Source organism: Scardinius erythrophthalmus (genome assembly GCF_964197995.2).
Source record: "Scardinius erythrophthalmus genome assembly, chromosome: 25".
NCBI lineage: Eukaryota > Metazoa > Chordata > Actinopteri > Cypriniformes > Leuciscidae > Scardinius > Scardinius erythrophthalmus.
Window position 1 is genome coordinate 29,294,294 of NC_138245.1, and position 17,438 is coordinate 29,311,731.

Consider the following 17,438-nt stretch of genomic DNA (forward strand, 5'->3'; position numbering starts at 1 on the left):
ACAATGTTTGGGTTGATTTACTTGCCAATCACGTCAATGCGAAGTCAGGTGCATTATGGCAAAATATGTTACATATGCATATACACAACATTATCAATTCCCTGATAGCACGCATTCATCAGCTAGACGCCTATTTGTGCATTTTTTTTTTTGCCTTAAGGCTTTTAATATTATGACTATTGAGAACAAATCAAATGAGGTGTGATGTGAACTACCTGTTCTTTATACCGCATTAAAGAGCGACTTCTCTGTGCCAAGGATTGCTGATTGCTTTTGAGAAAATCGCATTTTAAAATTGCTATTTTGTATCTGTGAAACACTAAATCACCCTCTGTGATTGTTTATACGGCTGCTTTGAAGAAACCTGAGCTGAAGGAAGAATAACTACATATAATCTATCAAATACTTTGCCAAGTGTGAATTGTAAAATATAATTTGTGTGCATTTTAGTGTCTTCAGTGTCGTTGGTTCTGAAGGTGTTTAATTAGAAATAAGCTTATGATGATTAAATATGAAGTCTCTTTTTCAATGCATTATATCGGGACAATGCCAAGAACTTGTCAGACTCAAGAATGGTTCACAATTCCATTTTACAGATTCTGTTATTTTTTGTTTTTCAGTTCAAGGATGAATCTCATGAAAACATGTCCAAGTTACATTTCATTGCAAACTTAAAATTAAAAACTAGGGGTAGTTGGCATATATATTACTCTAAAAAAAAATCTGGGTTGTTTCAACTCATGTTTAGGTTTAAATTGTTTAATTAAATGTTATGTCCATATTTGACCCAAGCATTGGTTGAAATAACCCAGCATTATATATTCTTTCCAGGTTTTGTGAGATTCACCCTTATGTTAAGATATGCCACATGACCACAGATGCTGCTATATGAATATATGTCTGGGGCTGGTCTCGTTCTGTTCATAGACTAGTTGACTGTTGAAATATCTCAGTTAATACGTACTGACATAAATGCTCTTGATATTAAATGGGGTCCACGTTTGATCGAGACCATATATGTTTTAATGACTTTCCAAGTGAATGCTTTGTAATTATATTGTTCTGCCTATATTGATTGTTCAAGCAAACATATATGGCTTAAAAATGTTATTTAGCTACCTTAAACTTACTGAGATATTGTATGATATATATAAGAGAAAAATGTAAGCATCAAAAATAAACTTATATAAAGCAACTAATATATGTCATGCATGTGTTTCTTTCACATTCACACGTAAAAACCACAAATATACTTTGGTTAGAGTTTTAATATGTGCATCTTAAAAAATGTCATTCACATTCTTAAATTAACAAGTCACATTTGGTCAGAAGTGTTTAGAAAAAACATTATAAATTCAGGTTTATAAAAGAATCTCATTAAATGGAGTATCTTATGACAAAACACAAACTTTGAGGATTTGAGTATCAAACAAAAATTTGAGGATCAAAGCAGCATTAGTGTTTATTCACACAACTACTGTGAGAGATTAATTACTCATCAACAAAAGAAACAATGCAGGAAAAAATGCTCATTGTAACTGTATGACAAGTGCATTATATTTACGCATCTAAACCAAAGTATCACATACATGTAAAAGATGATTTGAATCAGATAAGGGGCAACACAACACTGGATAACCAGGAATCACAGTCCATTCATCCCTGAAGAACATTGAATCCTCTATCTCGTGCAAACGTCTTCATTACACTGTAAAAGACACAGAAATATTAAAATCATTTGGTTGATAGTGTAAAAATGAATAATGAGAACTTGAGTATAACATTAGACCTCATTTACTGTATGGAAAAGAGAAAACAATACTGACAGACTTTTGAAATATCTGAGTTTCATACCGGTTTGGAACGAAATGACGGGAGTAAATGATGACAGAGTTGATGGTAACACATTATTTTACAGTGTCCTTGTTTCCCATGTGGTTACTGAAAAAATATGCATAATTACATGCAACTAACCCTCAAATCAAACCCTAACCCTATAGTAAGTACATGTAGTTAATTAATATTACTTGGTACTTAAATATATTATTAAGTACCTTATAAATATAACTCTGAAACAATGACACCGAATTGTAACCGAATTGACATTTTTTTAGGATGAACTCTCCCTTTAATAAAAGAAAGTCGATCTTTCAAGCTACAATCAAAGGAGAACTCAGACGCACAGGTCAGTCTGTCATTGGATTTACAGTCGTGTGAAAGTAACCGATCGCACCCCACAATCCCACGGAGGAAATGGCATCGGTGGCTCAAAAACGACAACAGACACCGGTAGTCTTTAATGGGTAGACAAGACCTGCGACACGTCCTGTTATTGAACTTCAAAGCAACGTCGGCTACTCCAAAAGTAACTGTTTAATATAGAGCAGCTGTGGAGCTTCGTCATATGAATAGAAATATATCAGTCGCCATTATTCATGCATGTCTGACAAACAAATATTAATGTATTCGGAGCATCATCAAATAGTTGAAGATAACAACAACCAACAATAAAAATCAAATGTGAGGACGTTATCTGCAGGTTATGAAAGTCTTGTGTGAGACTATAATGCCCTTGACAGATCTATTATTGAATGCATACAATTTAATGGTCGAATCGATTTCCCTTGAGACTCTCCCATGTCATCCAGTGACGACACTGGGTTTGGGCTCTCGACTGTGTCTGTTGGGCCCTTCCTTCCTGCAAGACCTTCGGGGCCGATCTGCGCTGAGATATGCTGCTGAATGACACATGTTTATTCTTCAGATGGACTAAAGGTCTTCTGGTAGATCTAAGGGAGTGGTACGACACAATGGATTCTTCTCGAGTAGCCAGACTTTTGACTTCGGCACGAAGTAAAACAAATGAGACCACAATAATAGCTCAGAATAAAGCGGTCTAAAAATATGGAGTGCCACTTCACAAAAATTTGGCTCAGAAGAAAACTGATGAAATAAATGTTCCTTGCAATCAGAATGGCTGATTAAACAGCAAAAACAGTTTTCAACATTAATCATAAGAACATTAATTATTTATTGAGCACCAATTGATAGCATATTAGAATGATTTCTGAAGGATCGTGTGCTGGAGTAATGATGCTGAATATGCATCTTTGATTAAAGGAATAAATTACAATTTAAAATATATTAAAATAAAGACAAGTTATTTTAAATTGTAATACTATTTCACGATATTAGAGTTATCACTGTATTTTGGATCAAATAAATACAGCCTTAATGAGCATAAGACAAAAAATGACAACATTTTTATGACTTAATGACAAAAAAAAGGTCTTATTACAAACTGTATGCAAACTAAACTAATTTTAGATTTCTCAATGATCACAAGCTACAAACTTGTTGCATTTTGGCAAATCTGGTGATTAATTCCTTATAAGTGCTCATAATATCAATGTGATTAATATGATTTATTTGACAAATTACAAGAACTACTAACCATTTAACGAAAGAATAGCACATTTTTGTTATTTTGACTTTAAACGTTTTGTCTAAACGTGTGTCAGAACATCTGTAAGCCTTTTGGCTGGTTTATTCACCTCATTAAATCTCAAGAACAATAATTCAGTGGTGTATTCTCTGAATTGTCGCAAGACATTAATTAATAAGGCCAGAAATATAAGGGAATACATGTTTTGTCATCTAAATATAAATGCAAAGACTTTTAAACAATTGTATGTGTCCATGTACTTCTATACGTCTTGATTGTACTTGGAAATAAAGGTTAAGCAACGAAAATCTCAGTTGGAACTGGATTGTGTTGGAAATCTAAATCTAAATTCTGTCATTATTTACTCACGCATGTTTTTCTGTCTTGCATGCAATCAGTATGATGAAATTGAAGAAGTACTGGGACAGTTGAGCTCCCAAAATGACAACAAAGCATCATAAAAGCATAATAAAAGCAGTCCGTTTGACTTGTGCACTATATTCAAAGTCCTCTGAAGACACACACATCTACACATACAGAGTTACTAAGCTTTTATAGAGGCTAAACAGTGAAACCAGAAGATGTCTATACTCTTAACACTAAGCGTACCGTTTCATTTTTGATATGCAAAATTTTAAAGCCTCTAAATGATCAACTTTGATGAATGATCTGTTGCACACAATCTACTACATGCCTTCTGTCGTCTGATTAATAGATTATACTTTTTTAGCAAATAAAAAGTGTTTTAATGTAATTGTAAATGCATCCCTCTTCAGCTTGTGGTTCACGTGTCTTTTTGCTGTGAAATCTTTACTGATTTTCAGTAAAAGTAAGAATAACTTTTGTATTGTTATTAATATTTCAACATTAACTGGACTGAAGCAACTTAGGTTTACTAGATTATCAATCTCAACACACGTTTATTTTTTAAATCATGTTCAAATGGGAGTATCAAATATGATCCATCAGGCTTTTGAGAAATGGTAATCAACATTGTATTGCATAACATTATATGTTTTCCCACAATAAAAACTACGGAGCTTTGATCATTAAACTCAGCATTTAAATATCTTACTAAGACATATTATTGGCAGATATGTGACCCTGGACCACAAAACCAGTCACAAGTCACACGGGTATATCTGTGGCAATAGCCAACAATACATTGTATGGGTCAAAATTATCGATTTTTCTTTTATGCCGAAAATCATTAGGATATTAAGTAAAGAAAATGTTCCATGAAGATATTTTGTAAATCTCCTACTGTAAATATATAAAACATTTATTTTTGTGAGTGAATGCAGCACAACCGCCAACATAAATGCGCAACTTTAAAGCCGATTTTCTCAATGTTTACATTTTTATGCACCCTCAGATTCCAGATTTTCAAATAGTTGTATCTCGACCAAATATTGTCCAATCATAGCAAACCATACATCAATGGAGAGCTTATTTATTCAGCTTTCAGATGATGTATAAATCTCAATTTCATGGAAATCTCAAACCCATGTGACTGGTTTTCTGGTCCAGGGTCACATATAGAGTGACGACTGATATTTAAATGATAATTATGATAAGTATCTGCTAAACTGTTAAAAAGATATATACTACAAGTGATCAGAATTTCATATTTTCAGCCATTAAAATATCAGCAACTGCACCAAATTGCATATTTTTGTTCAGTTTGAATAAGATTTAGGTGCTTTTTGAGCTCCATATTCTGCACAAAAAAAAAAAAAAAAACATTTTTTCAAGATTTACGCATTTCAATTAATAGTAATATTCTATCAAATTGAGTTATGAATTAAGAAATTTATACAAAATGTTTTATTAAGCTCTAGTTTTATTTGTATTGTATTCAATAAACTTTAAAAAAAATAATTTCATATGTTAGGCATATGAATAATTTCATGTTACAAGGTTATTCTAACAATAGTTGCTCTATTTCTTCTGTTTCTCTGGGGATTCTCTATGTAGAAAGTGTTTGCTTCCTCGACTGGACAAAGAACCAGAAGAACTGCGTGCGTCCACCATTTGAACATGGTCATTTTGTCTACTTCACCTCATTTTGAGCTTGACAAGGAAAAGAAAGGCCAAAAGTGCCATTTCCTGCAGGATACCACGGTTAAGTCCTTAATTCACACCATGTGTGACTTTAGGAGTTGTACGTCTATGTAAACCCCCCCCTGTAATAACCAGCAGCAAAAATGGCATCTGCTGGTTTTAGTGGGTTTTGTCGTTAGAGGAGCTCCACTGTAATCTCACGCCCAGGTGCATCATGGGACCTCAGGGTGGTTAAGATCACACTAAACCAAGAGATGAGCCTCACAACAAGACTCTGTTCTACCCCACAATCACTTCACTTGTTCAAACATCCACTTACGTAAGCCAAAGCATCTGTGCTCTAACATCAGTGAAAATTCATGCCTTTCTTTCTAGAACAGCTACTGGTGAAGTTGCTCGTTGACATGAATTAGGTCACGCTGCGGCAGAACACGGATTCTTTAGCATGTCTTGTGGAGGCCTTCAAGGGTTTAATTGTGCTTTTCCTCATATTCTGGTCTATTTAAGCCACTGAGGTAAAAAAAACAAGATATTATTCCAACGAAATTGAGCAAAACAAGGTAAGCGTGTCTCTGGTGTCCTGGTTTCACAGTGCATGCAATTAAACGTTCTTGTGTGGTTGCATGGATCAATGCAACTTAAAACCTTACACTCTATAAACTCTTTACTGCAGTAAAATCCACAGTGAAATTTTCCTTGTAATGTAAAGTAGCCCAACACAATACACAAAAAGAGTATTTAGACTGGCCTTAAAAACACATTATTGCAATAGTGTGGTCACATATTTTTGAGTCAATTAAAGTGAAACATGTACGAGTGGGTAATGTTAGACAGTTTGAGGAGAAGAATCACTTGTTGTTCATAAGTAATACAATATCAAGCATCAACATGAGTACAATAATGAAACCACTTGTTTGAAAAAATATAGTCATTTTAAAAAACAAAACTTTAATCTGAGCCATTTAATGTCACTTCAGATAGTTATTAGAGGTGGGCAGTATGACTAAAATCCTATGTATACGACTAATATCATGAGTAATTCGATTTTTTTTATACTGATTTCATTATATATAAATATTTGAATTTATTTATTTTTTTTAATCATTTTGAATGACTGATTCAATGACTTCACTTGTTTCATTACTGGCTTAATCAGCGTTTTTGCTCGCAGATTTGAATGTTTGCAGCGATTGTACTTGTCAAAGGATTGATGGACATAACCAAATCAATGTCATTTAGGAATAAGATCACGTGCGTGTTTGAATGAAAATCGCGATCTTTTAACAATTAAATCTTGCAGCTCTAGCACACTTTTAATTAGATATTAATGCATCGAGTAATGCACTTCAGTGGCCCACAAGAAAATCCGAAATCCCAACATTCCTAGATTCTGTAAATTAATTAGCAGGTTTCCAGAAGTTTTAAGAGCTGAATGTCCACTCATTTTAATCCATGAATTTACCAGTTGTTCATTCTTTACTGGCTAAGATAAGGATTAAGGCTAACGAGATTTAAGAATATTTTTTTCTCGCTTTTACTTACTATTTTCTAGCAGATAAAATATTTTAGAGCATGGCATAAGTAAAACATTTTTTGCTGTTTTAACTGATTTGAATGCTTGTTTTGTGTGGTTTTAAATAGTTTTAAGTCACCTTGAGGCCCTCTTGGAAGTATACTGAGGCCCCTAGTGAAGAACCACTGATGCTTTTCTATCTAGTTTTCCTTATTTATTGCAATGTTGTTCCTATTACCATAAAATATACAGAAACAACTTAGAGGAAGAACTCCTGACTGGTTCACCCAATGACAATCACAACCACTAAATTTACATGCGACATCTGACTATACTCCAGTATGAAAGGCCCTGTTTACACCTGGTGTTAAGATGCATTTTGGTCGATTGGATCACAAGTGGGCGACACTAAATACAGATGTAAACGGGGTCTAAAACGTTTTGAGCTTGTCCACTTTTAGCCACTTACAAAGGTAAAAAGAGATTGCTCTCGGAGTGTAAATGCTCATGTGTTCAAATGCGTTTGAACAGCCACTAAAGACGCCTACTCTCGGCCTACTGACCTAAAGCATAAACATTATGAGAAGTGTGATAGCCAGACGGGACTTTGTCAGTATTAAGACCCAAATTTGGTTTGAAGATGAAAAACGTCCCAAAGCACAATGTCCTGTCACCATTCCTGATATCGGTGTGGTCTTAAAGCTGTCAGAGCAGAAACTAAAGCTGATGCTCTCCGTATGTTTTTACATACATTTACATACATACACATACATTTACCCACCCATAGACCCACCCCTCGAAGAAATCAGGACAGAAAGTGGTCAAAAGAGATGGATAAAAAAAACAACGGGTGTAAACGGTAATGTGTCTGCCTCATCTACTTGTGATCCGATCGACCAAAATGCATCTCAATACCAGGTGTAAACCGGGCCTGTTTCTGTTTTAAAACTTCCTGTTTTACCTGTGGCTTTTCACCAGCCTGGACGTTCGCCGAGATCCCGAGAGCTTTGGTGATGTCCTCCAGAGATGCGTTGTCTGCAGGCGTTTTCTGGACAAAATGCAGCAAAACCTTTTCTCCACCTGAACAGAGTGACACATTTAGCATTGTGATATTGTTTCCACGACAGTTAAGCACATTTAACACGTTTCATGAAACGTTATGGTGGTACAGTTTAAACATTAAAGGGGTGGTATAATGCCCTTTTCAAAAGATGTAAACTAAGCCTGCATGTGAAGTTTTAGCTCAAAATTCCCCACAGATATTTTTATATAACATGTTAAAATTGTCACTTTTTGAGGGTGAGCAAAAACGCACCGTTTATGTGTGTGTCCCTTTAAATGCAAATGAGCTGCTGCTCCCGGCACAGGGGGCGGAGCTTCAAGAGCTTGTGTTCTTTTACCTCACACACACACATGCACTGAAAATTTCAAAAACTTTTAGCCTTTTTATGTTCAAACCGGAGTCAGACAATGATGGAGAGACTCAAGAAGAAGTGACAACATGTAGAAGCAACAGGACATTTCTGAATGATTAGTTGGTGAATTTATGAAGCTTATGTGTAATTATCTTCTAGTCATTGATTAGCATATTCTGTCTTGATAAACTATAAATAGCATTCCCGGGGGCGGGTTTATGTAAATTTTAGGGTTAGTGATGTCCCGGGAGGAAGCTCGTGTAGTCTCTACCAGCCGTTTGTTGTAGTCCTTAAAAAACTATTTCTTTAAAAGCAAATATCTCACTTTGCTTTGAACTTTGAGTGTTGTAACTTTGCAGATGTTGTTTATGCTCAAACAGCAACATTACACACTAACTAAAGTTAGAAAAGTGAAATCACATTGAACCACTAATTTCTAATTTTAATTAGAAAAACAATTGCGTCTGGACAAATATTCTCATCACTCTGTTACAGCAATAAGAATCTAATGAGAATCATCATGAGATTAATGAGAATTACAAACAAACTTCAACATCCAGTTGCATTCAAGTAATGAGAGTTAATGAGAGTTCAAGTAATAAGAAAACATGTTTAGTTGTATTGCTGAATTAGTGCTAGCCATACTGTTGGCACCCTGAGACCCAGACACATTTCAGAGACTCATCAAATCCAGAAACATCAAGGTATTATTCTAAAATGTTAATCTCTGCTACAAGCAGATTTCTTCACATTATTTCTCATGGCACAGAACAGATTTGCATGTGCTACGTTTTTTAAATGTGAAGTCATGCTGCCCTCTAGTGAAAATAATGCAGACTGCTTAGATGACAAGTTTCAGTTCTCTTCTATGACACATTCATCAGTGCACAGAGGAAGAGAAAGATAATCACTATAAAAAACTACAAGACCTGACCAATACATTTTCCTAGTAAAAATTATGAATCATCTTACTCAGAAACTTTTTTACCTTTTGCAACGATGAGCATTCCTCCACTCTGCAGAAGATCTCCACTAAAGTTTCCTTGAATTCCTTCTGCACTTGCCTTCAAGACAGGGTGAAAAAACGTGAATCAGAAGAGTTATCTAAAAGTTTAGCACATTTTGAAATAAGCTATTCTTTTTTTAACACCTTGAATTTGGTCATTATTAAAACTGTTAACAAATAAGACATCTCATTAGTCACTTAATCACTAATTATCATTAGGCCAGAATTATAATTTGCTTTAAAAAATGACTATGAAAGGGAATGTACAATGCGTTATAAATACCTTTGAGGCAATATCTCGTACTTTCTTTCCCATGGCAGCGGGAACCACATTCATGGCATTGTACCTGAGATTGGAAAACAGAGGATTTTTGTTAATTTTGACATGCTAACATGCTTTATGAATTTCTTTCTTCTCCTGAATACAAAGTAAGATTTCATGAAAAATATCAGTAACCAGACCAAGTCAATGGGGTCCATCAAGTCAATGGGGTCTGGTTATCAACATACTTCAAAATATCTTTTTTTGTGTTCAACACAACATGTTTATAACAATTTGAGGGTAAGTACATTTTGAGAGAGAATTTTTTATTCTTGGGTGAACTATTCCTTTAAGACTTTTTAAATTAAGAATTCAATACCACAAGTAAAAGTTGAACCTCATACCTTTTAAAGCCTAAATCTTTGTAACACTGTTTCTTCTCGTCAATGTAGATGTCTAGAACAAAGAAAAAGTTAAATATTCACAGGATCAGGAAAACGCCTGACACCTTTTATCAGTGGCAAACCCAAGGTAAACACAGGCATGGTAAGCATAGTAACAGGTAAAAAAGACAGTAAAAAAACACGAGTTTTATCACTAATAAATTCAAAACCCACACAATGAGCTTAACCTGAGGTTATCACTTATTTCAGAAGAAAGAATGCAGTATTGAAATCGTTCTTTAACTCAATGGGGTCCAAGAGTGCACTTGTGAAAACTGCATTTTGCATTTGATAATTTGTTATTTCCTGCTTTGGAGACGCTCGAAGAAAACCCGAATCCAGCACAAGGTGAATTTGAGCATCTTGTGCTTCAATTGAAGCAAGAAAATGATCAATGTCACTCAGTTTCATGCATATGATCAAACACTTAGTGTTTTATGTTATGTCATGCATTATTTTACAGTTTCTTTCATTTCCAGGTTTAAAAATGTAAATCTCTTTTTTAAATATTTGTAAAAAAAAAAAAAGAAAAAAAAAAAAGAAGTTTTTCATAGACTTGACACATTTCCAAAGTTTGGTTCCCATACTAAAAACTATGAATTTTTAAAGAAATTTTTATGCATCTCTTTTGGGTCAAAACAAACCCAAATGCATTATGAGCCAAGGCTCGTTCACACCAAGATAGATAACTATAAAGATAACAAGCGCAAACTTTCTTTTGGTGTTGAAAAACTACTGTCAGGATTTGCTAAAGACACCCAGTGTAAAATAATCGCTGAAAAGGCGTGAACAGGGTTATCTCTGCGGCTGACATTAGTGTATATGCATTTGTAGGAATTTCCCTTTTACACACAAAACTTATGGGAAGAGAGTATTCAAATGAATCATGCAAGGTTTGCGTAAGTCAATTTACTGGTATTTGTGACATTATTAACCGCCCATAAAAAGCATGTCTTAAACCAGGCGCTAATTTGTGCTTCTCTTGGCAGATTGCGTTGGTTATTGTGGAAATGATCCGGCTGCGTTTGTTCATTAATTTGCACGACGTCAGTAGATCTAAAAGTGATTTCAATGATACTATTTCTCTGTGTCATTATCGTTGCATTGCATTTGTGTTTTGCACTCTGCTATTCATTTATATTTAGAACTTTAATCTTTATCATTATCGCTATAGATATTGGTCTGAACAGGCCTTCATAAGGAACCTACTAGATCTTTCACTGTGGTCTCAGACTTTAATAACCCACTGCATATTTGAGAAACAGTGTAAAACTAAGAAATTAGGTACAATATTAAACAATATAAAGCCAAGTGCCAAATCCTCACCGCCCTTGAAGAATCCCCCATCCTTGAACTCCTTCACTCCCAGCTCTTCCGGTCCGATGCCAATCAGAGCGATGCCATTTGCTTTCAGGTCTTTCTCCAGTTTACTGACCTCCGCTGCCATCCACCGGCACACCTGACAACCAAACCTCCGCAAGAAGAAGAGGATGACCGTCTGTTCCCGCCACAGAGAACCAACCTCCACCATCTAATAAACAAGACAAGAGACTAACAGATCAACAGACATATCACATTTTCATTCATTAGTTCCAGCTTATCTGGAATAACACGCATATGGATGAAACCAACTTTTTTTTACATTTTTGGGTGGTTGACACTACGTATGAAGCCTAGAGTTCATTTAAAATTCAATTTCTAATTCATTTAAAATTATTACACATGCCATTTTTATGAGCTCATAATTAAAATACTACATATAAATGTTAATGTGTGACAAAATCCTGAATTCCTGATTCTAAAAAGAATGAATGCTCATGGAATGTTCATGGTAATTTATCATGTGACTTACTGAGTGAGAATTATTTATTTCAATAAAATTAAAATCTCAAGTATTTAGGTATTCAAGTAATTTCACTTTTAAGTATTTAAAATAAATTGAGTCACATGCATGTTTTAAATAGTTTGAAAAAATATGCCTTTAAAGACATAAAAAAAAGAAAACTTAGAAGGCAAATACCATTACATATATTACTTTAAATATCAATACACCCAACTACAAGAAGAAAATCTCAAAAGAATCTCATAACTGCATAGGTTTAAAGTTTTGTTTTGTTGCATTAGATTATAAAGACTCATAATGTGTTATTATCGCATTTGACACCTGCAAGTTATTGTTGTCACAATGTGAAAAATCAGAACAGGAAGTGTTTTTCATGACAACACTTTGAAATTGTAATTTAAATGATTTTAAAATAAAGCAGTACTGTATTTCTTGTTATCAATAACCAGGTTTCTTTAGCACTCATTTAAGTTTTGGAAATGATTCTGAACATCACTGTAACTTAACTTAGTCTGCTAACGTTAGTTGTATGCTAACTTATAGGAACATTATAGTTGAATTATTACCTCTCCAGACGTGGTGTTTTTCAGTTGGTTGGCTCCAAGGCTGGTCAAATTCACAGACGACATTTTCTTAGTGTTTATTTTTGGCCTTTAGGTGTGAAAAATGCCCTTGTTGCTTCAGCGGTTCTTTACACTTGTCATTACACAAGCACACAAACTCGCCGCTGTTATATACACACGCCCACTTGTGTAAGACATGACGTGAGTGACACTCGTATAGGCCAATCACAGCTTTGGGAATTCAAACCATGCGCTCGAGGGGCGGGGCATATTACATAAATATGACAATGGCAACTATTATCTGTTAGTTATTTAATCACTACCCGAAATTATTTTTCCCGTAAAAACTCAATACTTGTGAATGTAAATGGATGCTGTATTAATCACTCTAGTCTACAATATGTATTTTTGAGCCCAAGATCAAGGCTAACATATTCAATAGGTAATTTAGGGTGTGGTTGACATCATAGGTCAGTAACTTGACAACGGCAACTAGCCTATTATCTGTTAGTTATTTAATCACTTCCCGAAATTATTTTTCCCGTACAAACTCAGTACTTGTAAATGTAAATAGATGCTATGAATCACTCAATATATATTTTTGAGCCCAAGATCAAGGCTAACATATTCTATAAGATAATTTAGGATGTGGTTTAGTACATCAAAGGTCAGTAACTTCAGTCTGTCTTCCTCAATTAGAACGTTGTAATGATTTACATTAATCAATACAGACCAAGAGAAAAAATATATATATTTGACTCAATATCGGTGTATAGTAAATCATTAACTTCAGAAAGGTGTTGGTTTGCCACTCCTTAATGGACCCCTTTTCACAGACTGTGATGACACCTTTTGGCGGTCATCATCAAAATCGTAAATCCTGCAAAGTTTTTATATATATATATATATATATACAGTATATATATATATATATATATATATATATATATATATATATTAGGGGTGTGCAAAGCAGCCGGTATTTGTATCTGTATTTGTATTTGTTGAGGGGGGAAAAGTATTTGTATTTGTATTTGTATTTGTATTCGAGTAAAATTCAAAATAGGCGTAAAAATCTATTTTTTTTTGCGTTACACTTCTAATTTACGTTATAGTGTAAGTATTCTTTAATTATATCCATTATAATAATTATGGATATGCAATATTGGTTGATGTTTTTCCATAAATCAAGCAATGAACATGTAACAAGGAACGTCATTGAAAAGAAAAAAAACATAACAGCCATTACCTACGTTAACGTTACTCTGTCAACAGCCTATTGTCTAAATTACCGAGCTAACAGAGCTACTAGTGTTGTCACGGTACCAAAATTTCAGTATTCGGTATAGGCTACCAGTGAAAATCCACGGTTCTCTGTACCTATTTTGGTACCAAAGCTTAATTTAGATTACAAAAGATGGAAACTGTAGTATTAAAAACACTTTACAATAAGATTCCATTTGTTAGATAACATAAGATAAAGTGACCTAACAATAAACAATTATACTGTCGCAATTATTCTCCTTGGGTTAATTTAAAAATACATTTTTAAAATCAAAAGTTAACATTATTTCTGTTAACATTATTTAATGCACAATGAATGAAGTGAACAAACATGACCAATCGAATGTTTGTAATAAATAACATTCACAAACATTAATTAATGTTGTAAAAATATATTGTTCGCTCAATGTGTTGATGTTTAATAAAGCATTAAGTAATGTTAATGAATGGTATCTTTGTTACCAAACTATACAGGAGATAAAACGTGTTTTATTTGACTTGACTGTACTTTTATTTGATCCAAAACTGCATTCATATTTAATTTTAAAAGGGCTTTTTAAACCTGCGTCTGTCGTTGCTATGCAACCATAGGCGCGCCTGGAAAAACGAGCGCGCCTACATTTGAAATCTGCACGCGCAAAAACCGCGCTATGTGAACGGCCCCTTATGACAACGTGATATTAGCCTAATCCAAAATATTTCCATACGTGGCTCTTTCCTCCTTTCTTATCAACAAGTGGATTTACAGCCACCACATCAGCAGCACCGCCAGTCGCTATGTCTCAGCGCTTATGAACTATGAAGAGGACGCAACGGCACGCGCTTCGTGGCTCGGGCATGCACGCGCATCAACTACCGGGTTTGAGAGGTGTCAGTCACCTCTTTTACTCACTCACTCACTCACTCACTCTGCACTGCGGTCTCATGAGGAAACGCAGCTTTTTGATATAAAGTTTTTCTTGTTCCCGAATACAAATATTTTAAAAAGTATTTGTTCGAAATAAGTATTCGTAAAAAACACGTTATTTGTGCCTTTCCGAATACCGTATTCGGGTTCGGCTCCACCCCTAATATATATATATATATATATATATATATATATATATATATATATATATATATATATATATATATATATATATATATATATATATATATATATATATTTTTTTTTTTTTTTTTTATGTATGTAGGCTACATTTATAACACTATACTTTGTATTATATTACCTTTGAAACAAGTACCTAGTTAACGCTGCTGTGAGGGTGTTTCTAATTGGCTACAACTGACTGTAAAGTTGACTTAAGGTAATCTTTCTCTCTTCTGACTGCCTTTATCAATCGCTCTCTATTCTATTCCTCTTTTTAAAGTTGTGAAAACACATCATTGTGGAGTTTTTCTTTTGCTATTTGAGCAAATGGGAACACCAAAAAATATATTTAATGTTGTCTTCATTCACCGCTATAGAAGTTTACCCAACTATGACGTCAATCTTGACACCTTGAAGGTCCATGTGGCTTTTAACCCCTTAAAGGCCCATCCACACCAACAACGACAACTATAAAGATAAATAAAGACAACTATAAAGATAACTATAAAGATAACAATAGCATCCACACCAGTGGACCATATTGTTTATTCTAAGCGTGCTTGTCTGTAACAAGAAGATGGATTCTGATTGGCTGTCAGTGTTTTTATCATTCATCAGCTGGATAAAATCATTCTGAAAGTGATTCCAATGATATAGTTTCTCTGTGCCATTTTCGTTATAGTGGTGTGAACTCAGCTATTCTTTAATATACTGAGAAAGATTTTTAGAACTATATCTTTATTGTTATATTTATAGCTATTGTCCTTGGTGTGAACAGGCCTTAACTGTCACCCCTCTTTTTGAGAATAGATGTGAAAAATGCACTATCCAAACTTAAATGGTTGTAATTCAAGAATGCTTTCCCAGTAAACAATTACCGTCTTTCAACGTTGAAATATGGTTGAAAATAAGTCGGTCCGCCTTGGACTGGTTTACAACGTGATTTCAACTAAGTAGTTTTGGCCGGACTGTTTGACTACGTGTTTTCAACTGATAATCTACACGATAAGTCTGTTACACATAAAATAACAGAGAAAAACAAACTACCAAACCATGTTCGTTATTATCTCAAATAAATTTAACGAGTTTTACATATTCCATCAAGACGTTGAAGATCGACCTGTTTTCAATGTTGAAAAGTCGTAATTAGATGTTGAAGATTTACGTCTATTCAACGTCTAATAGACGACTTTTTGCTAGCTTGGTTGGAATATTATGGAATGCTATTATAGTTTATATTTACTCTAATTCAAATGTACTGAACTAAATATTTTTTATTCTATATATATTTTACAAAAATACGATAAAATCAAAGCCATATGTCCAACCAAGTTGTGTTCCAAATTTGAAGTTGATTTCACAAAAAATTAAGTTCCTATGGATTTAGTTTAGGCACTGTACCAAAAATAGCCACCGGGTATCAGCCACATTCCAATGAATTTGTTAATGCATTCTCTTAATAAATGAATAATAAATGAATACATTACTGTCCAAATATCACTTCTATACAAAATATGGAACCTTGAGACTCAGACCTTTCAGATGATATGTGTTTTGTCAAGATTAGAAATGGTTTTGATTATAAAGTACTAAAATTAATTTTGTAATATGAAACCTGACACCGTGGATTAGCCGCTAAAATAAATTAGAGTATCGTTTCCATGGTAACATAATCCAAGGTCCAATTTCAAAATGGCTTTCACAGGATGAATTTTGAGTTTGTAAGTTTTCGAATGATATCTAATACATGATGATTACTAATATATGTCATTTGAAAAAGGCAATAAATAAAAAAAGCGCCAGTGGGACGGTAACAGTTCACCGCAAAATGAAAATTCAGTCATCCTTTACTCACCCTCAAGTTGTTCCAAACCTGTATGAATTTCTTTCCTCTGCTGAACACTTTCTTTCCTCTGCTGAACACACAAGAAGATATTTTAAACAATATGTGTGACCAAACAGTTGACGGCACCCATTGAATTCCATAGTATAGAAAAAAATACTATGGAAGTCAATGGGGCCCATCAACTGTTTGAGTACTTACATTCTTTAAAATATCGTCTTTTGTGGGGGAGAGCGGGGCACAAAGTAATGCTTTTTTACTTTCTCAGTTTGTGTAAATCTACTTATGGTTCAGAGTATTTATTTTTTCCCACATAAATTTCACACATGTCTAGTACAATTATGTGGTTTTGTTTTATTAATACAGTATATACTTTTTTCTTGATATACCCCGAAAGAATGGAAGTGAAATGTGACAACATGCCCCATAGGTGGGGTACATTGTAACATATGAGGGGCACATTGTAACATGACCATATGACAGCTTAAAATGTTATCTGATCTAATAAAAAAAATACAAGACAAACTAAAATATTTTCTAAATAAAATACAATTATTAACTTTTTTTATATAAAATAATGGCATTTTTTAATAATTAAAAATAAACTCATTTTTGAGTTTTGACTACGAACACAGGAAAACACAGCTATACAACATAGTTCAAAACA

General features: G+C 34.0%; 1 protein-coding gene across 1 annotated transcript; it reads right to left on the bottom strand.

The window, feature by feature from the left end:
- Window positions 1-1,203: 1,203 nt before the first annotated feature.
- Window positions 1,204-12,768, bottom strand: prxl2b (peroxiredoxin like 2B). The gene is made up of 7 exons (XM_081357005.1): window positions 12,558-12,768; window positions 11,475-11,679; window positions 10,110-10,161; window positions 9,727-9,790; window positions 9,426-9,501; window positions 7,984-8,102; window positions 1,204-1,708 (listed from the first exon to the last, which is right to left on the bottom strand). Exons 1-7 carry the CDS (start codon window positions 12,618-12,620, stop codon window positions 1,682-1,684), a joined length of 606 nt encoding a protein of 201 aa, XP_081213131.1. The 5' UTR covers window positions 12,621-12,768; the 3' UTR covers window positions 1,204-1,681.
- Between the last annotated feature and the right edge of the window lie 4,670 nt (window positions 12,769-17,438).

Bases quoted from the DNA above. Each gene is read 5' to 3' on its own strand.
- prxl2b (XM_081357005.1), bottom strand. From the start codon at position 12,620: ATGTCGTCTGTGAATTTGACCAGCCTTGGAGCCAACCAACTGAAAAAC. The intron at 11,680-12,557 runs GTAATAATTCAA...CTTGTTTATTAG, and splicing joins AAAACACCACGTCTGGAGAG to ATGGTGGAGGTTGGTTCTCT. The intron at 1,709-7,983 runs GTAAAACAGGAA...TGTCTTTTACAG, and splicing joins AGGCTGGTGAAAAGCCACAG to TGTAATGAAGACGTTTGCAC.